Here is a 26,494-nt window from a genome sequence, read left to right as displayed (position 1 = left end):
TCTGTAAAAGCAGACAGAGAAAATGTGAAAAAAAATAATAATTAAAAATGCTTATAAATAATCTCAGCCTATCAGGTTGGGTACAACCTTAATTTAAAAAAATCCAATACTTATAGTATAGTATTAATTAAACAAGTGAGGTGAAGACTAAACTTCGTACAGTCAATAGAGTGACCCAATCTTAAACTCCCTGTTGAGGCCTTTAGGTTTGAGTGTTTGTAACTCGTAGATCCACCTCAACTCAACATCCTTTTTAATAATTTTTCCCTGTCACCCCCTCTTCTTTGGGGTGGAACTCCATCTATAATTCGGAAGCGTAGTTGCGAGATGTTGTGCTTAAATTTTAGGAAATGTTCTGGAACTGGTAGTTCAGTCTTGGAACTGTTGGCCTCCCTTACACCTGAAAGTAGTTTACGTATATCATATCGGTGTTGGTTCACTCTCTTTCTAAACTCTTGGGTTGTTTCTCCCACATAAAAGAGTCCACATGGACACTGGAGCACATAAATCACGTACTCCGATCTACATGTGTAGTAGTTCCTGATCTGGTAGGTTTTCCCTGTCCTGGGATATGCAAAGGAGCTTCCCTTTAAAATCCCATTACAGTTGCAACAACCCAAGCAGGGAAAACAACCCTTTCTCTGTATTTTTGGTGAACTGAGCTGTTTGGGATCCGCATTCACTAGCTTATCACCTACATTACGTGGCCATCTGTATGACATAAGGGGAGTGGTACGAAATGCCTCAATATCATTGGAATGACTCAGTGAGAATGTGCCAACTGTTCTTGAGGACATGTGATATCTGTTTACTGAGTATTGTGTGAGTCGACACAAAAGGAACGCTCTTGTTCTCCTCTCGTTGTTCCTTATACTTCAAAAGATCTTCCCTTTTAAATTGATTAACCCTCCGCTTATGCCTCTGTACCATGGGCCTTGGGTAACCTCTCTCATAGAACCTGTTGCACATCTCACTGAGCCTCACCTCCAGTCTCTCTTCATCTGTTACTATTCTTTTTACCCTAAGTAGTTGGCTATAGGGCAGTGACTCTTTCATAAATCCTGGATGGTCACTCTGGAATAGCAGCATGTTGTTCCTGTCTGTGGGTTTTACAAACAAATCAGTTTGAAGTTTACCTCCTATACAGTATACTGTCATGTCCAGGAACTGCAGGCTAGTTTGGGAGTACACGGCCGTAAACTGTAATTCCGCATGTACTGAATTTATATACCCCTGGAACTCCAGTAAACTTTCAAGTGTTCCAGTCCAGACAAAAAATATGTCTATATACCTCATCCAGCCCTTCACAGAAGTAAAGTGGCTGGATGGGTATATAGAACACTCCTCAAATTTGTTCATATAAAGATTTGCATAAGTTGGGGCCACATTGGACCCCATTGCGGTCCCCCGCTGCTGTACATAGTAGGTGTCCTCAAAGAGGAAATAGTTACACGTGAGGACAATCTCCAACAAGGAAAGAACAAACCTATCAATCTCCGGTCTGATCTCACCTTTGGAGAGAGTTAATCAATTTAAAGAAAATCTGTAATTTAATGCGCCTATAAAACTTTTGCAGATCTATCTCATAATTGAACCAGTCTATATCTGAATAAGGACAAAATGATAACCCCTTTTTCAACAGTGAAATTTCATCATGTTTTATCTAATGAGGAAATTTCACTGTTGGAAAAGGGGTTATCATTTTGTCCTTATTCAGATATAGACTGGTTCAATTATGAGATAGATCTGCAAAAGTTTTATAGGCGCATTAAATTACAGGTTTTCTTTAAAGAAACCCCTAAGACGACCACTATGATGGCTAAACAGGATATTGCAAATACTGATATGTTGTGTTTAAAGGAGACGGGTTTACACTTGCATAGTGATTTTAAACCACCTGTCATAAAAGATGCAGTGAACACATACATAGACCAACAGCAATAGACATGGTAACAACAATAATTTGAGTCAGGGAGAAAAAAGAGCACTGAGAGAGCTTAGTAGTAGAAAAGAGATCACAATAAAAAAAGCTGATAAAGAAGGAGCTACGGTAATTATGGACACCGACAAATACATAGCGGAGATACAACGGCAATTGGGGGATAGTGCAGTATATCGAGCATTGGATGTGGACCCCAAATTCGCTATTAGATTGAAATTACTAATAGATGATGCTTATGCGTCTCATTTAATTGACGATAAGCTACATGAATATCTATTGGTAGATAAACCGGTGACACCATTACTGTACTCATTGCCTAAAATTCATAAAAATTTGCTTGATCCACCTGGGCGTCTCATAGTCTCTGGGATTGGATCAATTTTTTCACCAGCAGCTATTTTTTTCGATAGATATCTCAGAGACTATGCCATGTCAACTAGGTCCTATGTAAAAGACACAACTGACTTCCTCAAGAAATTGCAAACATTGCAGGTAGAGGAAAGGCAATATCTTGTTTCCTTTGATGTGGTCAGTCTCTATACGAGTATTGACCACATCAAAGGATTGGATTCAGTTGAATGGACTCTCTCCAACGGTGAGATCAGACCGGAGATTGCTAGGTTTGTTCTTTCCTTGTTGGAGATCGTCCTCACGTGTAACTATTTCCTCTTTGAGGACACCTACTATGTACAGCAGCGGGGGACCGCAATGGGGTCCAATGTGGCCCCAACTTATGCAAATCTTTATATGAACAAATTTGAGGAGTGTTCTATATACCCATCCAGCCACTTTACTTCTGTAAAGGGCTGGATGAGGTATATAGACATATTTTTTGTCTGGACTGGAACTCTTGAAAGTTTACTGGAGTTCCAGGGGTATATAGATTCAGTACATGCAGAATTACAGTTTACGGCCGTGTACTCCCAAACTAGCCTGCAGTTCCTGGACACGACAGTATACTGTATAGGAGGTAAACTTCAAACTGATTTGTTTGTAAAACCCACAGACAGGAACAACATGCTGCTATTCCAGAGTGACCATCCAGGATTTATGAAAGAGTCACTGCCCTATAGCCAACTACTTAGGGTAAAAAGAATAGTAACAGATGAAGAGAGACTGGAGGTGAGGCTCAGTGAGATGTGCAACAGGTTCTATGAGAGAGGTTACCCAAGGCCCATGGTACAGAGGCATAAGCGGAGGGTTAATCAATTTAAAAGGGAAGATCTTTTGAAGTATAAGGAACAACGAGAGGAGAACAAGAGGGTTCCTTTTGTGTCGACTCACACAATACTCAATAAACAGATATCACATGTCCTCAAGAACAGTTGGCACATTCTCACTGAGTCATTCCCTGACATTGAGGCATTTCGTACCACTCCCCTTATGTCATACAGATGGCCACGTAATGTAGGTGATAAGCTAGTGAATGTGGATACCAAACAGCTCAGTTCATCAAAAATACAGAGAAAGGGTTGTTTTCCCTGCTTGGGTTGTTGCAACTGTAATGGGATTTTAAAGGGAAGCTCCTTTGCATATCCCAGGATAGGGAAAACCTACCAGATCAGGAACTACTACACATGTAGATCGGAGTACGTGATTTATGTGCTCCAGTGTCCATGTGGGCTCTTTTATGTGGGAGAAACAACCCAAGAGTTTAGAAAGAGAGTGAACCAACACCGATATGATATACGTAAACTACTTTCAGGTGTAAGGGAGGCCGACAGTTCCAAGACTGAACTACCAGTTCCAGAACATTTCCTAAAATTTAAGCACAACATCTCGCAACTACGCTTCCGAATTATAGATGGAGTTCCACCCCAAAGAAGAGGGGGTGACAGGGAAAAATTATTAAAAAGGATGAAGTTGAGGTGGATCTACGAGTTACAAACACTCGAACCTAAGGGCCTCAACAGGGAGTTTAAGATTGGGTCACTCTATTGACAGTACGAAGTTTAGTCTTCACCTCACTTGTTTAATTAATACTATACTCTAAGTATTGTTTTTTTTTATTATTAAGATTGTACCCAACCTGATAGGCTGAGATTATTTATAAGCATTTTTTATTATTATTTTTTTCACCTTTTACAGATAACTGCGTATGCAGATGAGACCTGGGGAAGCGGACTGAGGAGACTGAACATAAACAATTGAATGGTAGCCTATTCTGTAAAATAACGTTTTGGGCCTATTTTGTATGTTCATCCCACGGGGGGAGCAAGTCTTGGGTCTGTTCATGAAACATTGGATTATAATATATGGTTTCCATTGCTTGCTCCACATATGGGTAATTGAGCTACACAGCCGGTATTGAGCAGCTATATGGTCTATGTGTTCATAGAGGAGGGGGTTGTATTGAATGAGATGACCTGGGAATGTTGGGACATAGAGGTATACCCGGAGACGGAGATACTTACCACCTGACAGAACAGGAATGAAGTGTTTGTCACTAAGGAAGGGCGTCCCTCTTGGTTGGAAGGTACACCCTCCTAGAATTTAATGGGGTGGTCCAAGGGTGTGCACGTCGACCCGATATCATAATGGAGGGAGACTTGTCACCATTGTGATCATCACAATTGCTTGATTGGAGATGGTACTGGTCCACTCTAGAACAGAGGTGATATTTATCCCTTATGATCTGAGTTGGAAAGTGCCGCCCTATAAACATGAGTGTATGAGCCCCAAATAATTTATCATGAGGTTAAACTCAATTTAATCCGACTAGGTACTCTAACCTTAAGATGTGGACGAGTAGTGGACACCTAGTATGTTTAGCAATTGGCGTTCATTTTCAATTCATTTTAAATTTTTATTCTTGAACATCGATGTTCCAACAACCCCTTGTACCAATGATTACAGACTGATTTGCTCCTGACGGTGGGCAGGATATATATGAATATATAGGAGCCTTTACCGTATATAGGTTTTGTTCAGAAGAGGACTGTGTACATGGTTACAATGACGCCAGCTGTAAGGGCGCTGCACGATGACGGGAGGCCCGACGCCGGATCCTATCACTACGTGCGTTGGGCGCAAACGCGCACTGTACGCTAGTGGTGGTGTGGATGGAAGGCGTTTGGTTTCCATGGCACCGGTGGAGCATACTATGCAGACGCACATGGCTGACGTCATGGAAGAGGTGCGCAGGCGCATTTGACATAGAGGAACGCCGAGGGAAGCAAGGCAATCGGCTATACATGCCGATAGAGTTTGGTCCACCTGAGTGATGCTTTCCCCTGGTCTACATTATGCACCGCAGTGAGTTGATAGAGTCATATATTCTTTATTTTTTATGCACAATATGTGATGATTGATAATACATGCTAAGCTAAACCTATAATAGGGCGAACCCTGAAAGGGGTGGCACACACTTTTTTGTAAATTGTTTATTAACATAATTGATTGGGTCATGTGACCCGTTTAGTAGGGTATATGTATCCAGTTTTATTTCACATTGTTAAATTGCTTGAGAAAGATCACACAGATCGAAACGTCACATTGAATTGGTGAATAAAGTTTGAAAGACCAAGGCTGGAGAGTGCTGCAGTTTCTTTTACAATTGCATCTGGAGTTGGGGAAGCTTAAGACTGGCTTCTGACACAGCGGGCACCACCACAGTAAGGAACAATATACAATTTTTGTTGTGCTGCTACACTTTTCTCTTTTTTTGTCATCTTGGACCTGATACTATCCAGGATAGAGCCAGAACATTTTGACCTGGCCTGTCAGCTACATACAGTGAGGAACAGAAGTATTTGAACAGCCTGCAATTTTGCCCACTTTAGAAATCATGGAGGGGTCTGAAATTCACATTGTAGGTGCATTCCCACTCTGAGAGCCAGAACAAAAAAATATATATATAATTCAGGAGATCACATTGTATGATTTTTAAAGAATTTATTTGTCTTGCACTGCTGAACATAAGTATTTGAACACCTGAGAAAATCAGTGTTAATATTTGGTACAGAAGCCTTTGTTTGCAATTACAGAGGTCAAACGTTTCCTGTAGTTCTTGACCAGGTTTGCACACACTGATACAGGGATTTTGGCCCACTCCTCTACACAGATCTCCTCTAGATCTGTCAGGTTTCGGGGTTATTGCTGATCAACACAGAGTTTCAGCTCCCTCCAAAGGTGTTCTATTGGATTTAGTTCTGGAGACTGGCTAGGCCACTCCAGAACCTTGATATGCTTCTTACGGAGCCACTCCTTGGTTATCCTGGCTGTGTGCTTCGGGTCGTTGTCATATTGGAAGACCCAGCCATGACCCATCTTCAATGCTCTGACTGAGGGAAGGAGGTTGTTGCTCAAAATCTCACAATAAATGGCCCCATTCATCCTCTCCATAATACAGTGCAGTCTCTGTCCCCTTCACAGAAAAGCACCTCCAAAGCATGATGTTACCACCCCCATGCTTCACAGTAGCGATGATGTTCTTGGGATGCAACTCATCCTTCTTTTTCCTCCAAACATGACGAGTGAAGTTTAGACCAAGAAGTTCTACTTTGGTCTCATCTGACCACATGACTTTCTCCCATGCCTCCTCTGGATCATCCATATGCTCATTGGCAAACTTCAGACGGGCCTGGACATGTGATGACTTGAGCAGGGGAACCTTCCGTGCAATGCATGATTTGAAACCATGACAGCGTAGTGTTCTACCGACAGTGACCTTTGAAACTGTGGTCCCAGCTTTCTTCATGTCATTGACCAGCTCCTCCCTTGTAGTTCTGGGCTGATTCCTCACCTTTCTTATCATCAGTGATACCCCACGAGGTGAGATCTTGCATGGAGCCTCAGTCCGAGAGAGACTGACAGTCGTCTTTAGCCTCTTCTATTTTCTAACAATTGCTCCAACAGTTTATCTACAGTGCTGCCCATAATTATTCATACCCCTGGCAAATTTTGACTTAGTTACTTTAATTCAATCAGCAAGTAATTTTTTGACGGGAAATGACATAGGTGTCTCCCAAAAGATAATAAGACGATGTACAAGAGGCATTATTGTGGAAAAAAATATTTCTCAGCTTTTATTTACATTTGAGCAAAAAATAAAAGATGTTCTGCACTGTGGGAAATCTCAGAGGATGTGGTTGGAAGCCAAAAGTGACACCTGTGCTGGCCAGGAGGATAAATAGAGAGGTGAAAAGGATCCAAGGATCACCACCAAGGCCATCCTGGTGAATCTGGGCTCTGCTGGTGGCAATGTCTCAAGGCAGACAATCCAACGGACACTGCACACTGCTGGGTTCCACTTCTCCAGATAAGACACACAAAAGCTCGCTTGGCCTTTGCAAAAGCTCATCTGGACAAAGAAGAAAACTTCTGGTCTTCTGTGTTATGATCAGATGAAACAAAAATCGAATTGTTTGGTCACAATGATGTTTCCTTCATTTGGCGTAAAAAAGAGAAACCTTCAAACCAAAAAACACCATCCCCACTGTCAAACATGGTGGTGGGAACCTAATGCTTTGGGGGTGTTTTTCAGCCAATGAACCAGGGAACCTAATCACAGTAAACGGCACCATGAAAAAAAAGCAATACATGAGGATTCTCAACGACAACATCAGGCAGTCTGCCGAGAAACTTGGCCTTGGCACCAGTGGACATTTCAGCATGACAATGACCCAAAACACACAGCAAAAGTGGTGAAGAAATGGTTAGCAGACAACAACATTAACGTTTTGGAGTGGCCCAGCCAAAGTCCAGACTTGAATCCAATTGAGAATCTGTGGAGGGAGCTAAAGATCAGGGTGATGGCAAGACGATCCTCCAACCTGAAAGATTTGGAGCTCATTGCTAAAGATGAATGGGCAAAAATACCTGTGGATACATGCAAAAAGCTGGTCTGCAATTATAGGAAGCGTTTGATTGCTGTAATAGCCAATAAAGGCTTTTCTATTGATTATTGAGAAGGGTATGAATAATTTTGGACTGGGCACTTTTTGCTCAAATGTAAATAACAGCTGAGAAATGTTTTTTTTTCCACAATAATGCCTCTTGTACATCGTCTTCTTATCTTTTGGGAGACTCTTATGTCATTTCCCGTCAAAAAATTACTTGCTGGTTGAATAAAAGTAACCAAGTCAAAATTTGTCAGGGGTATGAATAATTATGGGCAGCACTGTATTTTCACCAAGTTGCTTGGCAATTGCCCCATAGCCCTTTCCAGCCTTGTGGAGGTCCACAATTTTGTCTCTGGTGTCTTTTGACAGCTCTTTTTTGTCTTGCACATGGTAGTAGTTGGCATCTGACTGACTTTGGGGTGGACAGGGGTCTTTAAAGAGCTCAGACAGGTGCTACTAAGTTAGATTAATAAGTGGAGTAGAGGACCTTTTAAAGGCACAGTAACAGGTCTTTGAGAGCCAGAATTCTTGCTGTTTCTCAGGTGTTCAAATACTTATGTTCAGCAGTGCAAGACAAATAAATTCTTTAAAAATCATAGAATGTGATTTCTTGATATTTTTTTTTTTATTCTGTCTCTCAGAGTGGGAATGCACCTACAATGTGAATTTCAAACCCCTCCATGATTTCTACGTGGGAGAACTTGCAAAACCGCAGGGTGTTCAAATACTTTTGTTCCTCACTGTTTTTGTGCTTCCTTCTCCTAGCACTACGCTAGGCTAGACTATAACAGACTCTCTCATTGGAATAGACTGGCTCTAGAATGTTCTTCCTTCTCTTTTATAGATCCACATCTAGTGGTGGCTAAGATGATGGCCTGTGATTACTATATACATACAGAAAATACGACATAAGTATACATTACACAAAAATGTATTGTTTGCACTTTCTTTTGCAGTATAATGAGATTTCTATACAGGATGCTGCCCTTACCCATCCTCTGCACTGCTGATGCCACCATTTCTACTTCACTCTGACTGGATGTGTGCCCTTTTCTTCCTGTTCAGCTGCATAACAGAAAGCCCACAGCCTGTCAGGGTGTAGCTGAGATGGCAGCATGGGCGAAGCGAGGGACAGGTAAATACTAAACAATTTTTCTTCCAGAGAATAATGCAAAGTACGTATTACCTAGAATCTGTAAAGGGCATGGAAAACTCCTTTAACAGCACCTATTCAAATAATGGTTATTTTTAAATGTTAGTATCTTTCTTGTAAGACTACATGTTTCCACTGTAACCTTGTATCTGGAAAGAAGTATACATTTGTAATGGCTGACACATCGATATGTAAAATAATATTTATGATATTATTAGTCATCTTACTTGCATTTTTTCCTAGGCTGAGGTAAGGTCCTGTCATGTGGCTCCCCCTGCTGGTGGTGTTAGCTCTTATTCTCCTGTATAGATGGTACAGACAGAGTCAGATCCTAGAAAATCTCACAGATAAATATGTCTTCATCACTGGATGCGACACTGGATTTGGAAATGTGCTGGCGAAGCAACTGGACAAACGTGGGATGAAAGTGCTGGCGTCATGTCTAACAGAGAAAGGGGCTGAGAACCTGAAGAAAGAGGCATCAAGTCGACTACAAACAGTAATTCTAGATGTTGCAGACAGTGAGAGTGTCAGCTCAGCTGCCAAGTGGATTGCTAGTATTGTCGGAAATCACGGTGAGTAGCAAAAAAGAAAAATATTTGAATAAATATACTTTATATTAGAATGCCACTAATTTCATATAGAAATGTGGAGGTTTCTTTGTCAGAATCAATATGAACCGGAAAAAAAATGCGGAGAGCTCTACCAAGTGCTGTATTAGACTACATTCACATGGCCATTTTGCATCCATGTGCATCCATTTTCTGTCTGTCTGTTTATTTTTAATGGACATTTTGCATATGTTTTAAATGGCCATTAAAAACTGCCATTTAAAAGGATGCATCTAATTGGCTTTCTTTTAATCTTAACCCCTGTAGAGCCCTAAGTATACATAATGTCCCCCCATAGTGCTCCCCAGTATAAAAATGGCCTCCTTTGTACCGGCTAAGTATAAAGAATGTCCCACTTGGTGTCCCTAGCATGAATAATGGCCCCCTGTGCCCTCAGTATACATAGTTTAAAAGTGTAACTGCCATTTTTTTTTTTTTTTTTTTTGAAAGGGGGTAATGTGTAGGGGTGCCATTTTTCTAATATACTTTACTTGGGTAAATCAGTTATTTATAGTAGGAAACTTTGGCAGAAGTGTCTCTTAGCAGCTTTCTCTCAATTGAGCTTTGCTCAGGCACACCCATCTTCCTGACAGCATAGTCCTGTGCTGGCTAGGAAGATAGACTGGTATGGGAGGTGCTGGGCGTCTGTCCTCACTGCTTCCTCACTGGGGACAGTACAGTCATAACTATAAATGAAATATATATTTATACATTTAGGTCCAGGTTACTGATCAGCATGGCCAACGCTGTCAGTGAGCTTTTCTCCTGTACTCCGGGCACGCTGTGTAATGAACCAGCCACCAGGAGTGATGCCTGAGTGAGTAGTAAGTGCTCGCTACTGGCAATGCAGGGAGACAGGGGGAAGCTGTTCAACCATATATACAGACAGTAATATGCTATAACTGTCCCTATATACTGTACATTAGAATAGCTTCCCTCTGCCTCCCTGCATTGAAAGTAGCATAGCAATGCAGATAGTCAAGAGAGTCTCCTTGTTGATGACTTGTGTAAGAGCAGTCACTGTTTGGGCTGAGGACTCCATGCATAGCTATGTTGATGATGGTGGTAATAGTGGCACCCGTAGCCATCACATTGGTGGTGGGGGCAGCGACAGTGGCAGTTGGGTCAAATGTAGAGAAGGGGAGGGGGGCCAAGTAGCCCACCATGATATCTCACAGTCTGATAAAAGGGAGGGTGAGGCCTCTGATGATGATTGTGTGCTGGACAGGACCTGAAAGCCAGATAGGGGTACTGTGGAAGAAACAACATCAGTGGAAAAGTCTGGTGGTGGCAGCAAAAAAGCCCAGAGGTGACATACCTTCAAAAGAACAACCAGAGCCATGTCTGCTTTGGGATTTGACAAAGGCCTCATTGTTCTGGGCTGAAATGTTGCTGAGGAATAAACCAGGTCCTACACCCTATTCACTGTTAATTGGAGTGCTGCCTTATTCTTTTAATTTTGGATCTTAAAGTGGATCATGTGCCTGTTGCTCTGAGGTATTGCACCCATTACATCTTTGTGACTGTACTGCTTTTTTTTTTTCTTGTCTGGTACTTCGGGATCTGTTGGTGCCAACCACACTGTGGGTGGGTTAGGCAAAAAACGTGCCAGAGCAAAGCCAGGCTCGGCTGCTTTTATCTCTGTGCAAGCAACTCCCATATGGCATTTTTTAACCACAAGGTGGGCACACCCACTGGGTCAATGAACAACAACATTGGGTCAGCAACATGGCCAAGTCCTTTCAGCCCCCCCTTATCTCCCCGATTTCATTGGTCTGGCTTCCACAGCAGATACTTATCTGCCTCCTCCTCTGTGGACACTCTACCATCCCCAACAGCATCAGAGCACAGAATTGCTTCCCCTCTTGCTAGCACGTGTTAAGTCAAGCTTTGTCATGCAGTGTTAGAGTTGATCGGCCTGGGCGAAAGTGGTCACACAGCACAGTCACAAGTAGCTTCTAAAGTATATCAAGCAGCAAACATCCCACTGGCTGTCACCCCGCTGATTCCAACTGAGCAACGTGGTCAGCGACAACAGCCACAACATCCTGGCTGCCCTAAACCTGCTCCCTGAATGTTTTTTTTTTTTTTTAAACTACACTAGCCTGTGAGCTAGGTGCTCACAATTTCCAGGAAACTGTCCCTTTCAGATTGTTTAGTGCACCAGACCACCTCAGTAGGGAGCAGCTCATTCTGTTCATGCTGCAGCTGTCCCTCATCCTCCTCATATGTATTTTAGAGGAGAAGCTCATGCAGGTGGCAACGGAGGAGAAAGAAAAACTGTTAACACACTTTGCTGTCCGCCCTGTAGCTGTTGGGGACCTACAATGAGAAACTCACATGGAAGAGGAAGTGCTGCCACTGGAGGAAGAAGAGGTGATGACATTGACACTAGCCACGACACCCAATTGTCTCAGTGGGGGGATGGAGTTGGAAAGAACTGGCTCCTTGGGCACACTGGCCAGAATGGCGACCTGTAGACTCACGTTCTTACCCATTGACAGGTGCATTGTTGACATCAAGTAGTCTGATGATTACTGGATAGCCATGCTTTTAGTCCTTCACTATCAAAGAAAAATTGGAGGACAAATTACGTTATAACAAGGAAACACTGTGTACTCAGCCTGCCGCAGATTTTGGCATGCAGACACCTGCCTGTGTCTAAAAGGGAGGCCCTCTCCACCGCCCATAGAGTCAACTCCCCTCCTGCCGCCACAAGCAGCAAAAGCCACAGCAGCAGCAGCCAGTTCAGTCTCCTCAACATGATGGTGCCGTTTTTTCATGTGCCATGACAGGCTGAGGCCAATCAGAAGGCCAAGAGCTTTTGTCTCAGTGCCAAGGTTCAGGTCTACCTACACTCTGGCCTGTCTCTAGTGCACACTCTGCTCCCTGAACCCATCGATTTCTGGGCATGAATACTGGAGAAGTGGCCCAAACTGACACAGTATGTCTTCTTCAAAGTCTTCCTTCTTGCCCAGCCTCCAGTGTAATCTTGGAGAGGGTTTTCAATGCTAAAAGTGGCATGGTGACACCAAAACAGACCAAGTTGTCCTCTGTCAGTGTTAAAACATCAAAAAAAGAGAGAGAGGACAGCGCCTCATGTGTGGTACTGCTGACAATATTGATGCATAGGAGTATAAAATTCGCTTACCAGAGGTTGTTGTGAGATAGTCACAACAGCTGTATAGGCTCTTGCTGGTGTATATCCCGACCAGCGAACAGGTGCTTGGCTGCAGCCTGGGTTCCTGCCTGCTCCCAAATACGTACGGGTGCTGGAGTGGAAGTAAAACTTGTGCCGGATAAAAACAGATGAACCTTTTCTACAGGCGCTGCCAAGGATACCATATAGATGAAGCGTGTAGTTAAAATGGCTTTAATATGTCTACGCGTTTCAGGGATGAATTACCCGCTTCATCAGGACAATAAAACAAGTTTAAAACAAAAAGAACATATATACAGTTGCAAGAAAAAGTATGTGAGCCCTTTGGAATTATATGGATTTCTGCACAAATTGGTCATAAAATGTGATCTGATCTTCATCTAAGTCACAACAATAGACAATCCACAGTCTGCTTAAACTAATAACACACAAAGAAATAAATGTTACCATGTTTTTATTGAACACACCATGTAAACATTCACAGTGCAGGTGGAAAAAGTATGTGAACCCCTAGACTAATGACATCTCCAAGAGCTAATTGGAGAGAGGTGTCAGCCAACTGGAGTCCAATCAATGAGATGAGAGTGGAGGTGTTGGTTACAGCTGCCCTGCCCTATAAAAAAACACACACCAGTTCTGGGTTTGCTTTTCACAAGAAGCATTGCCTGATGTGAATGATGCCTCGCACAAAAGAGCTCTCAGAAGACCTACAATTAAGAATTGTTGACTTGCATAAAGCTGGAAAGGGTTATAAAAGTATCTCCAAAAGCCTTGCTGTTCATCAGTCCACGATAAGACAAATTGTCTATAAATGGAGAAAGTTCAGCACTGCTGCTACTCTCTATAGGAGTGGCCATCCTGTAAAGATGACTGCAAGAGCACAGCGCTGACTGCTCAATGAGGTGAAGAAGAATCCTAGAGTGTCAGCTAAACACTTACAAAAGTCTCTGGCATATGCTAACATCCCTGTTAGCGAATCTACGATATGTAAAACACTAAACAAGAATGGATTTCATGGGAGGATACCACAGAGGAAGCCACTGCTGTCCAAAAAAACATTGCTGCACGTTTACAGTTTGCACAAGAGCACCTGGCTGTTCCACAGCAGTACTATTCTGTCGACAGATGAAACCAAAGTTGAGTTGTTTGGAAGAAACACACAACACTATGTGTGGAGAAAAAGAAGTACAGCACACCAACATCAAAATCTCATCCCAACTGTGAAGTATGGTGGTGTGCTCATCATGGTTTGGGGCTGCTTTGCTGCGTCAGGGCCTGGATGGATTGCTATTATCGAAGAAAAAATGAATTCCCAAGTTTATCAAGACTTTTTTTGGCTAGTTAAATTCCTTATAATGCTCTTACTCACTTTCCTTCAGCAGTTTCTTCAAAAAACAGACTTTTATAATATGTAAATGAGCTCTCTACCAGCAAGTAGGGAGGCTACTTGCTGGTAGCAGCCGCATCCTCCTTTCATAATGACGCCCCCTCCTCATGTTGATTGACAGGGCCAGCGAACGTGCTCGTCCTCTGGCTGGCCCTGTCTGCGTTCAGAATCTGGTGCCTGCGCCGTACCTGTCTTCAGTCGGCAAAGGCGCACTGAGAGGAGGACGCTAGCTCGGCCGCTCCATCCTCAATGCGCCTGCGCCATTGACGTCACATCTACACCTGGCGCAGGCGCACTGAGGAAGGAGCGGCCGAGCGAGCGTCCTCCTCTCAGTGCACCTACGCCGACTGAAGACAGGTACGGCGCAGGCGCCAGATTTTGAACGCAGACAGGGCTGCGAGCACGTTCGCTGGCCCTGTCAATCAACATGAGGAGGGGGCGTCATTTATGAAAGGAGGATGCGGCTGCTACCAGCAAGTAGCCGCCCTACTTGCTGGTAGAGAGCTCATTTACATATTATAAAAGTCTGTTTTTTGAAGAAACTGCTGAAGGAAAGTGAGTAAGAGCATTATATATTCATATATCGCAGTATAAGGAATTTAACTAGCCCAAAAAAAAATATGACTTTAGTGGGGTGACAGAAGCCCTTTAAGGCCATTTATCCATCAGCTGAAGTTCAACAGAAGATGGATGTTGCAACAAGACAACGGCCCAAAGCATAGAAGTAAATCAACAACAGAATGGCTTAAACAGAAGAAAATATACGCCTTCTGGAGTGGCCCAGTCAGAGTCCTGACCTCAACCCGATTGAGATGCTGTGGCATGACCTCAAGAAAGCGATTCACACCAGACATCCCAACAATATTGCTGAACTGAAACAGTTCTGTAAAGAGGAATTGTCAAGAATTACTCATGACCGTTGTACACGTCTGATCTGCAACTACAGGAAATGTTTGGTTAAAGTTATTGCTGCCAAAGGAGGTTCAACCAGTTATTAAATCCAAGGGTTCACATACTTTTTCCACCTGCACTGTGAATGTTTACATGGTGTGTTCAATAAAAACATGGTAACATTTAATTCTTTGTGTGTTATTAGTTTAAGCAGACTGTGATTGTCTATTGTTGTGACTTAGATGAAGATCAGATCACATTTTATGACCAATTTGTGCAGAAATCCATATAATTCCTAAGGGTTCACATACTTTTTCTTCCAACTGTATATGCTTGTCAGGTAGTGTCTTTGGCGCCAAAACAACTGTGGGGGGGGAGTAAGGAGAGGGGGGGAAAGAATTTTGGATTAGGTGTGTAACACAGCAGGGGCGTTTCTATTGTGTAGCTACTAATAAACAAGTCCTAGATGTAGATCCCATCAGTGCTATGTTGATGGTTTTATTTCTTTATTTCTTTATTTTATATAGGTGCGAGAGGGCTCCTGTCACCGCCAGTTCTGTGAGAAGGTCTGGCAGACGTTTTTCTCTACCTCTTGCATGACGTTCTTTGTTTTGGTTTCACTTTGTCATCTCCTTTCCTTCTCCCAGGTGTCACCTATTTAGACTAATTGTCTCCCTTTATATTCCCTCCCATACTACCTCACTTTGTGGTTTATACTACTTCCTGGATGAGGTGTTCACTGCTGGAGGCTGCTGGAGATAGGGCCAGGGGCTATTCATAGTATTAAGTATATTGGGCAGACTAGATGGGCCAAATGGTTCTTATCTGCCGATACATTCTATGTTTCTATGTATGTTTCTGTCCCGGAGCGCTGGTAACACAGGGAAATTCCTCCAGTTCTATGAGGCAGTCCTCAAGGCCCTGATCTTTTCTGACCGGGAAAGAGAAGGCCGGAGTACCTCGGGAACTGGAGGCGTCCCGGATCGTCCCTGGCCAACACTTTCCAGGTGTGGTCCACCATACTGGAAAGAAGGGACGGTCCCCAAAAAAGTGCAGAGTGTGTCACAGGAGGGTGATACGGAAGGACACCACCACTCAGTGTGACACGTGCCCCGATCTGGGCCTCTGCATTGAGGGTTGCTTCAGGGAGAACCACACTTCCATGGAGTACTAAATTTATAATCCCCTTCCCCAATTTTAATTCCATTTAGCCACTGACAATCGAAAAAAAACTATGGTTCTCAGACTTGACACTAAAACTAATAATTTTTTAATTTTTTTTAAATATTATTTTGTAAAACTAAAATAAATAAAAAAGTAGACATATTAGGTATCGCCGCGTCCGTAAGAATCTGCTCTATAAATATACCCCATGACCTAACCCCTCAGATGAACACGGTCAAAAAAATAAAATAAAAACTGTGCCAAAACAGCTATTTTTGGCAAATTTTCCATTTTTATCAGTTTTTTCCAGTAACAAAGCAAGGATTAACAGCCAAACAAAACCTAATATTTATTACCCTGATTCTGCAGTTTACAGAAACACCCCATATGTGGTTGTAAACTGCTGTATGACCAGACGGCATGGCGCAGAAGAAAGGAATGCCGTATGGTTTCTGGAAGGCAGGTTTTGATGGCTTTTTTTTTTTTTTTTGAAGAACCCCTGATGCACCCCTAGAGTAGAAACTCCATAAAAGTGACCACATCTAAGAAACTACACCCCTCAAGGTATTCAAAACAGATTTTACAAACTTTATTAACCCTTTAGGTGTTCCTCAACAGTTTATGGCAAATGGAGATGACATTTCAGAATTTCTATTTTTGGTAACCTTGCCTCACAAAAATGTAATATAGAGCAAAAAATCAAATGTACCCTAAAAATAGTCCCAACAAAACTGCCACCTTATCCCATAGTTTCCAAATGGGGTCGCTTTTATGGAGTTTCTACTCTAGGGGTGCATCAGGGGGGCTTCAAATGGGACATTGTATAAATAAACCAGTCCAGCAAAATCTGCCTTCCAGAAATCACACGGCGCTCCTTTCCCTCTATGCCCTACCGTGTGCCCGTACAGTAGTTTACGACCACATATGGGGTGTTTCTGCAAACGACAGAATCAGGGCAATAAATATTGAGTTTTCTTTGGCTGTTAACCCTTGCTTTGTTACTGGAAAAAATGGATTAAAATGGAAAATTTTCCCCCCAAAAAATCGAAATTCTGAAATTTTATCTCCATTTCCATTAACTCTTGTGGAACACCTAAAGGGTTAACGACAACGTAAAATCAGTTTTGAATACCTTGAGGGGTGTAGTTTCTAGAATTGGGTCATTTTTGGGTGGTTTCTATTATGTAAGCCTCACAAAGTGATTACAGACCTGAACAGGTCCTTAAAAATTGTTTTTTTGAAAATTTCGGAAACATTTCAAGATTTGCTTCTAAACTTCTAAGCCTTGTAACATCCCCAAAAAATAAACTGGCATTCCCAAAATAATACAAACATGAAGTAGACATATGGGGAATGTAAAGTAATAACTATTTTTGGAGGTATTACTATGTATTATAGAAGTAGAGAAATTAAAACTTGGAAATTTGCAAATTTTTCCCAATTTTTGGTAAATTTGGTATTTTTTTCTTTATAAATAAAAAATATATTTTTTTTACTCCATTTTACCAGTGTCATGAAGTACAATATGTGTCGAAAAAAACTATCTCAGAATGGCCCGGATAAGTAAAAGGATTTTAAAGTTATTAACACATAAAGTGACACTGGTCAGATTTGCAAAAAAATGGCCTGGTCCTTAAGGTGAAAATAAGTCCGGTCCATAAGGGGTTAAACACCATCTGCCTCTGATAATGGACAATTTTTGGAAGCTTTGGAATATGAAAAAGCATAACACATGTGACTGCATGGTATCTTTGTAAACATGCTGTTTGCTAACACCATCGAACATGTGTTTACCCACAGCTATGTATGTCAGTGTCACTCAGACATCATTTGTACTATTGCTGTCATTGTGTTTAAGAACTTGGGGAGGGGAGTAGAAAAAGCAAAAATTCATGAAAAAAATGAAAAAAATGAACAAAAAGAGAACATTTTTTCCAAAGAATTCTGATTCCTAGGATACTAGAGAGGGCTATATACCAATTATCAGGGCTATCTGAATCTATTCGGTGTGACCTGAACTTTTTGGAAAATTCCGTGATCCTGAACTGAACCTCAATAGGTTTGCTCATCTCTAGTGGGTGTCCCATAAATCATACAATGTTGCTAGTGGGCTAACCTCTTTAAGACATAGGGTTCATGCTCACGAACGTATTTTCTTTCAATGTCGTTCAGTTTTTTTGGCGAACCGTATACGGAACCATTCATTCACGCCAAAAAAAGGGAAGGTACTCCGTGTGCATTCCATTTCCGTATGTCCGTATTTTTGTTCCGCAAAAATTTTTTATAGTACTAGGATAGTATTGTTCAATTAGGGGCCAGCTGTTCCATTCCGCAAAATACGGAATGCACATGGACGTCACCCGTATTTTTTGCGGATACGTTTTTTGCGGACCGCAAAATACATATGGTCCTGTGAACAAGCCCTTATCCTGCCTGAATGATAAACATATGCACCTTTTTATATATCTAGTGCAGGCCATTCTTATAATTTTAATACGCAATAAATGAGAGCGCTCTCCAACGTATTGCTTGGCGTGCTAAACCACTTTAGCTTAATATGCTTCTTTAAAAACATTACTTTAATAAAAATAAACCACAGGGATAAATAAAATATAACCCAATTAATAAATCACTGTCCAGTCCCTCTATCCTTAATAGTGCGGAGCTGTTGCATTATTGTATAAAATACAATGTTCCGTACTGTCCTTTTATCTGATCAATGTCAGTTGGACAAATTAGTGTGAACAGGGCTCCAATGATTGTATATAACGCACCGCTGATATAATAGTATGTACAGTCGTGGCGAAAAGTTTTCAGAAATACATAAATATTGGAAATTGGAAAAGTTGCTGCTTAAGTTTTTATAATAGCAATTTGCATATACTCCAGAATGTTATGAAGAGTGATCAGATGAATTGCATAGTCCTTCTTTGCCATGAAAATTAACTTAATCCCAAAAAAAACTTTCCACTACATTTCATTGCTGTCATTAAAGGACCTGCTGAGATCATTTCAGTAATCGTCTTTTTAACTTAGGTGAGAATGTTGACGAGCACATGGCTGGAGATCATTATTTCAGGCTGATTGGGTTAAAATGGCAGACTTGACATGTTAAAAGGAGGGTGATGCTTGAAATCATTGTTCTTCCATTGTTAACCATGGTGACCTGCAAAGAAACGCGTGCAGCCATCATTGCATTGCATAAAAATGGCTTCACAGGCAAGGATATTGTAGCTACTAAGATTGCACCTCAATCAACAATTTATAGGATCATCAAGAACTTCAAGGAAAGAGGTTCAATTCTTGTTAAGAAGGCTTCAGGGCGTCAAAGAAAGTCCAGCAAGCGCCAGGATCGTCTCCTAAAGAGGATTCAGCTGTGGGATCGGAGTGCCACCAGTGCAGAGCTTGCTCAGGAATGGCAGCAGGCAGGTGTGAGCGCATCTGCACGCACAGTGAGGCGAAGACTTTTGGAAGATGGCCTGGTGTCAAGAAGGGCAGCAAAGAAGCCACTTCTCTCCAAAAAAAACATCAGGGACAGATTGATCTTCTGCAGAAAGTATGGTGAATGGAATGCTGAGGACTGGGGCAAAGTCATATTCTCCGATGAAGCCTCTTTCCGATTGTTTGGGGCATCTGGAAAAAGCCTTGTCCGGAGAAGAAAAGGTGAGCGCTACCATCAGTCCTGTGTCATGCCAACAGTAAAGCATCCTGAGACCATTCATGTGTGGGGTTGCTTCTCATCCAAGGGAGTGGGCTCACTCACAATTTTGCCCCAAAACACAGCCATGAATAAAAAATGGTACCAAAATACCCTCCAACAGCAACTTCTTCCAACAATCCAACAACAGTTTGGTGAAGAACAATGCATTTTCCAGCACGATGGAGCACCGTGCCATAAGGCAAAAGTGATAACTAAGTGGCTCGGGGACCAAAACGTTGACATTTTGGGTCCATGGCCTGGAAACTCCCCAGATCTTAATCCCATTGAGAACTTGTGGTAAATCCTCAAGAGGCGGGTGGACAAACAAAAACCCACTAATTCTGACAAACTCCAAGAAGTGATTATGAAAGAATGGGTTGCTATCAGTCAGGAATTGGCCCAGAAGTTGATTGAGATCATGCCCAGTCGAATTGCAGAGGTCCTGAAAAAGAAGGGCCAACACTGCAAATACTGACTCTGCATAAATGTCATGTAATTGTCGATAAAAGCCTTTGAAACGTATGAAGTGCGTGTAATTATATTTCACTACATCACAGAAACAACTGAAACAAAGATCTAAAAGCAGTTTAGCAGCAAACTTTGTGAAAACTAATATTTGTGTCATTCTCAAAACTTTTGGCCACGACTGTACAATTGCTGATTACCCAAGTCTAGTTATGCTGTAGTTGTTAGTTGTTGGCTGGGTAGTTTATACATACAGTACGTGCTGTTGTGACTTTTACAGCTGCTGGCATCTGTATCCCTGCGCTGGTGCGGGCACATTGATTTTCAGCACATGCGGGATAAGGATCCAGGAACGCCGAGTAAGACTCGTGGCTGTGTGCGTTGATCTTCCAATTAGATACCCCACTGTTCAGACCCGTTTCTGTTCAGTCTTATGGAAGTTGCTTGTGGAACGAAGTTTTTTCTGTCTAACCAGACGCGTTTTCGAGACCTACATGGTCACTTCCTCAGTGGTATATAATGTAAATGAGGGACATAGTCAATTTTTATACCATCATGTTCATTAAAAAAACATAGACTGAATTATACTATACCGGTATCTTTATTTCAAACCGGGACTGGACTTTGTTGATAATTTCATGTAAGAATTCAGACTCTGCGTTTTCTACATGATAATAGAGTCTGTTATTGCACTTATTCAATATATTATATCTATCTTATTCCATATAATAATACATACTACCGCTTCTTTAAGCGCGCACTATACAATATGATGTCTAAAAAAAACACACAAATATAAAAATGCAATAATGCAAAAAAATAAAAAATAAATACTACAAAATAAAACCATATGTATAAATCAATATCTATGTGCACAATGTATCGAAAAAGGGGGGATAATGGATGATCTCTTGGGGCTGGTGGAAAATGCAGGACATGCCGACGTATTGATATCAAACCAAATGCTGACATGTCATGAAAAACTACCACCGGTCCCTTATAGAAAAACAAATATTTCCATTTTAGATTTCAATCCCCAAGGTGCCATTGATCCAAACTCTAAATCATCTTAGATTCATTTCTTGACATTTTGGCTGTAAAATCTCCTCCTCTCCAATCCTTTTTGACTGTCTGAAGTGCTGCTTATCTCAAACCTATGGGATTACTATTGTGATACAGTTAAAAGTGATATGACAATGAATGTTTTTCATATCCTTTCTTAATATTATTTATGTGTTCTGATATTCTAGCTTTTAACTTTCTCCCTGTACGTCCAATGTACTGTTTGGAGCACGGACTTTCCACTATATATATATTCATATTACACTATATAGATTACCGCCACCGTATTACTAGTAAAGTTTATTTTATTTCCCATTTAAATGTATTTACTTTTGATTTTATAATAGTCGTTTTTCTATCAATATAGTTTGTTTGCAGTTATTGCAAGAACCACACCTGTAAAAACCCTTGAGTTCTTCCCAAGGTGTGGCTATAGATTTATCTTTATCTTTTTATTGTAGGAGCTACTTGTATACCCAAATTGGGCGCTCTTGTATATGTTATTGGAGGTCTTTTTGGGAGGGTAGGTGCCAATAGTTTTCTTTCTAGCAACAAATGCCAGTGTTTATTTAGAATCATAGAATTTTTTTTTTATGTTCTCTATTGAATGGTAGTACTAGTTTAGATGAATTCTCTTTATTGCTTTTCTCTCTCGTTTGAAAGAATGCCCATCTATCCAGGTTCCTCACCTGATTTAACGAACTATCAATTAGTTCTAATGGATATTCTTTCTCCAAAAACAGTTTTTTCATGGACTCCGCCTCTTTTCAAACTGATCTTTTTCGGTACAATTTCTTTTTAACCTTCTAAATTGGCTGAAGAGTACATTAAGGAGCCAACGGGGCAGATGGCAACTAGTTCTGAGTATGAAACTGTGTTTTGCAACCTCTTTGTGATGAGTACTAGTGTTGAGCGGGAATATTCGAATAGTGAATTTTTATCGTGGATATCGCCACTTCGAGAATTCGCGAATATTTTGAATATAGTGTTTAATATTCGTTATATTGAATATTCTGCATTTTTTTCCATGTGAACACAAAATTCCTCTCTGCTTCTTGCTTGTGGGCCAATGAGAAGGAAGCAATGTCAAGTTCACAACAATACTTAGTGCACCAATCAGTAATCGGTAGTCAGACCTGCTAAAATGTGAAGTTGCACGTAGTGCGAAAAAATATTCTAATTACCGCCGATTAGCACAATTGCGAATATATTGGAGCACTTGACTCTATCTGCATATAAAGCTATTGTAATGTTCTGCCATGCCAACCATTTTCTCCAGTCTCAGGAGAAACTCATGAAACTTCTAGCAGCTTGAAAAAAGTAGCCAAAGTGACCCACGCCTGTATTTTGCATTACAAATTCGCATTACACGATTTTTACATTGCCGATTTTTCGCATTCAGAAAAATAATCTTGAATTCTCCAATATATGACGAATTTTTTACAAAATATTTGTGAAATATCGCAAATTCGAATATAGCTCCTGACGCTCACCACTAATGAGTACTGCACACAAATTTTGAATCCCTGACCTCTATATTGAGGTCTAGGAATTGTATAGCATCTTTACTTATATTTGATGTAAGTACCACCTATTAAATCATCCAAAGGATGAGATTATGTGTGCCGAAATGTTATAACACAACCAATTGAAAAAGACACACATATACAATTATAACACAAATATTTTATTGAGTAATGAATATAACAGACCATAGACAATGATAAAATGAGTAGCAGCAGTGCAGACAAGCGCTGCGATAAGCAGTTCAGCCGCCTGACTCTGGGTAAATGAGTCCAAAAATCCAAAAGAGGAATAGGGAAACAGTGTATGCTGCACTAAGCAGGCAATATAAACCCTACCCCCAATACACGTACATTTCATTGGTTTGCTCAATGATAATGACAGAAATATCAAGCTTACCTACAAGATTGCTCGTACAAATGTTGAGTTTCTGGATGTGCTGTTTCAGGTGGATGCGGGTGGATGGATCACGACCAATCTGTTTAGAAAAGAAACATCAGTAAATGCTCTCCTGCATGCAGATTCGTCACACCCAAGCAACCTAATTAAAAGTATTCCAGTCGGACAATTCCTGCGAGTTCGCAGGGTTTGTTCCTCCGATGAGATGTTCGAGGTCCAGGCAAGGGACCCGAGGGAAAGGTTTGAGCAGAGAGGCTATGGCAGGCGTTGTATTGAAAAGGCCTATTGGAGGGCCAGATCATCAAGGAGAAGAGATCTCTTACACAAGAAAAGTACGCGGGAAGACTCACAACAACTGAGATTCATCACAGGATATAACAACAAGTGGAAGGAGGTAAATAATGCCCTAACAAAATATTGGGATATTCTATTACAGGACCCACAACTACAGGGGGCCATTACCCCATACCCTTCGATCACTTTTAGGAGGGCTAAAAATTTGCGTGACCGGCTGGTCCGCAGCCACTATACCCGCAAAGAGGTGGGCCTCTTTGGGACAAAGGGGACCCCGTGGGAGAGCAAGCCTTGTGGTAAGTGTGTTGCCTGTGCTAACATGGAGAGAGCAACACAGTTCCACAATTCTGCTAATAACAAAACCTTCAGGATTACACATTCCATTAATTGCATGACAATGGGGGTTATATACTGGGCCATTTGCCCATGTAATTTGATTTATGTGGGGATGACATCCCGACAACTGAGGAGAAGAGTCAGAGAACATGTGCTATCCATTATAGCAGCTAAAGATGAGGAAGATGAGACACAGTTGAAGACCTTGGCAAGACACTTCAAGGAAAAACATGAATCAGATGGGTCTCTATTACGGGTCAGAGGTATCGACCGGGTTCTCATAGATACACGAAGTGGCACCTTTTGGTTTGAATGAGGGCAACCGTTTTGCCCCATTCCTTTAATATCTGTCTTGTTGTGGAGTGTGTTCCTTCTCTGTTGCCGTCGGTGCACTGATATCACATTGTTGCCTATGGCCCGGGCTCCAAACCAGTCACACGCTATGTGTTTTTAACTGTCATTTTATGCTAACATTGTTGTTTCTGTATTTTTAATAGGATTACAAATATGGGATTTGGTACCTGCGGATCTTACATGTGCCTTGGATCATTTGGCCATTCTATATTTAAAATCTGGATCGGGTTGACAATCATGCGAACACAAAGAAGAGAGTGCCATCTGATATATTTTTATATTTGATTGATGGTTTTATTCATTTTGGGGGGTAGCCTTTGGATATGTAGTCCGGCGTATGCACTAAGCTTATATTTTATTGAATTGTTATATGGGTGAAACTTAGGATGTTCTGTATTATCCATCATATAGTCATTTAAGTTTAGAAATTTTAAATCACTGCATGTCACTTGCATGTTTCACTTGCACTGCACTGCACCGCACTGCACCGCACCATCACAATTTCGTCTATTGTGTATTGTTTTTTCTTTTTTGGCACCACGCAGCACTTGTTATTACATGCATTATATAAGTACTTTTATGAATATAGTAAGTACTTTCTTCTACTTGTTCTTTAATATATGCTCACATGTATTGTGTTTTACTAGAAATACTATGGAGGGCCATGCTTGGTACCCTCTATGGATGTGGAATGAGTATAGCGCATAATGTTGCACCTTATTTATATTTATACATCATTTTATACACTTGTTTCATTACTATTATAGAGGATTTGGTCCTGCTATGTATGGTGTGAGCTTGCATAGCACGACTGTAATCAGTACTCATGTCACATTTTATATTTAATTATATGTATATATAGTTTGTAGGCATCTATTTAGCACATTTTGCATAGATTTTATATACACTGCTAAAAAATAAAGGGAACACAAAAATAACACATCCTAGATCTGAATTAATTAAATATTCTTCTGAAATACTTAGTTATTTACATAGTTGAATGTACTGACAACAAAATCACACAAAAATAAAAAAATGGAAATCAAATTTTTCAACCCATGGAGGTCTGGATTTGGAGTCACACTCAAAATTAAAGTGGAAAAACACACTACAGGCTGATCCAACTTTGATGTAATGTCCTTAAAACAAGTCAAAATGAGGCTCAGTAGTGTGTGTGGCCTCCACGTGCCTGTATGACCTCCCTACAACGCCTGTGCATGCTCCTGATGAGGTGGCGGACGGTCTCCTGAGGGATCTCCTCCCAGACCTGGACTAAAGCATCTGCCAACTCCTGGACAGTCTTTGGTGCAACGTGACGTTGGTGGATAGAGCGAGACATGATGTCCCAGATATGCTCAATTGGATTCAGGTCTGGGGAATGGGCGGGCCAGTCCATAGAACCAATGCCTTCGTCTTGCAGGAACTGCTGACACACTCCAGCCACATGAGGTTTAGCATTGTCTTGCATTAGGAGGAACCCAGGGCCAACCGCACCAGTCTCACAAGGGGTCTGAGGATCTCATCTCGGTACCTAATGGCAGTCAGGCTACCTCTGGTGAGCACATGGAGGGCTGTGCGGCCCTCCAAAGAAATGCCACCCCACACCATTACTGACCCAATGCCAAACCGGTCATGCTGGAGGATGTTGAGGTAGCAGAACGTTCTCCACGGCGTCTCCAGACTCTGTCACGTCTGTCACATGTGCTCAGTGTGAACCTGCTTTCATCTGTGAAGAGTACAGGGCGCCAGTGGCGAATTTGCCAATCTTGGTGTTCTCTGGCAAATGCCAAACGTCCTGCACGGTGTTGGACTGTAAGCACAACCCCCACCTGTGGACGTCGGGCCCTCATATGACCCTCATGGAGTCTGTTTCTGACCATTTGAGCAGACACATGCACATTTGTGGCCTGCTGGATGTCATTTTGCAGGGCTCTGTCAGTGCTCCTCCTGTTCCTCCTTGCACAAAGGCGGAGGTAGCGGTCCTGCTGCTGGGTTGTTGGCCTCCTCCACGTCTCCTGATGTACTGGCCTGTCTCCTGGTAGTGCCTCCATGCTCTGGACACTACGCTGACAGACACAGCAAGCCTTCTTGCCACAGCTCGCATTGATGGGCCATCCTGGATAAGCTGCACTACCTGAGCCACTTGTGTGGGTTGTAGACTCAGTCTCATGCTACCACTAGAGTGAAAGCACCGCCAGCATTCAAAAGT

The 26,494-nt window shown here is 41.7% G+C and overlaps 1 protein-coding gene across 1 annotated transcript in view; it reads left to right on the top strand.

Moving 5' to 3' along the window:
• Positions 1 to 26,494, top strand: part of LOC120996036 (retinol dehydrogenase 7-like) — an 84,303-nt gene that overhangs the window by 31,609 nt on the left and 26,200 nt on the right. Inside the window, exon 2 of the mRNA XM_040425698.1 lies at positions 9,182 to 9,513. Within this exon, the coding sequence (XP_040281632.1) occupies positions 9,201 to 9,513 (313 nt within the window). The 5' untranslated portion in view covers positions 9,182 to 9,200. The remainder of the gene's footprint in view (positions 1 to 9,181; positions 9,514 to 26,494) is intronic.

Source organism: Bufo bufo, chromosome 3 (genome assembly GCF_905171765.1).
Source record: "Bufo bufo chromosome 3, aBufBuf1.1, whole genome shotgun sequence".
NCBI classification, from domain to species: Eukaryota; Metazoa; Chordata; class Amphibia; order Anura; family Bufonidae; genus Bufo; species Bufo bufo.
Note: the sequence above shows the minus strand (reverse complement) of the source record. Positions and strands in the feature narration are given on the sequence as shown.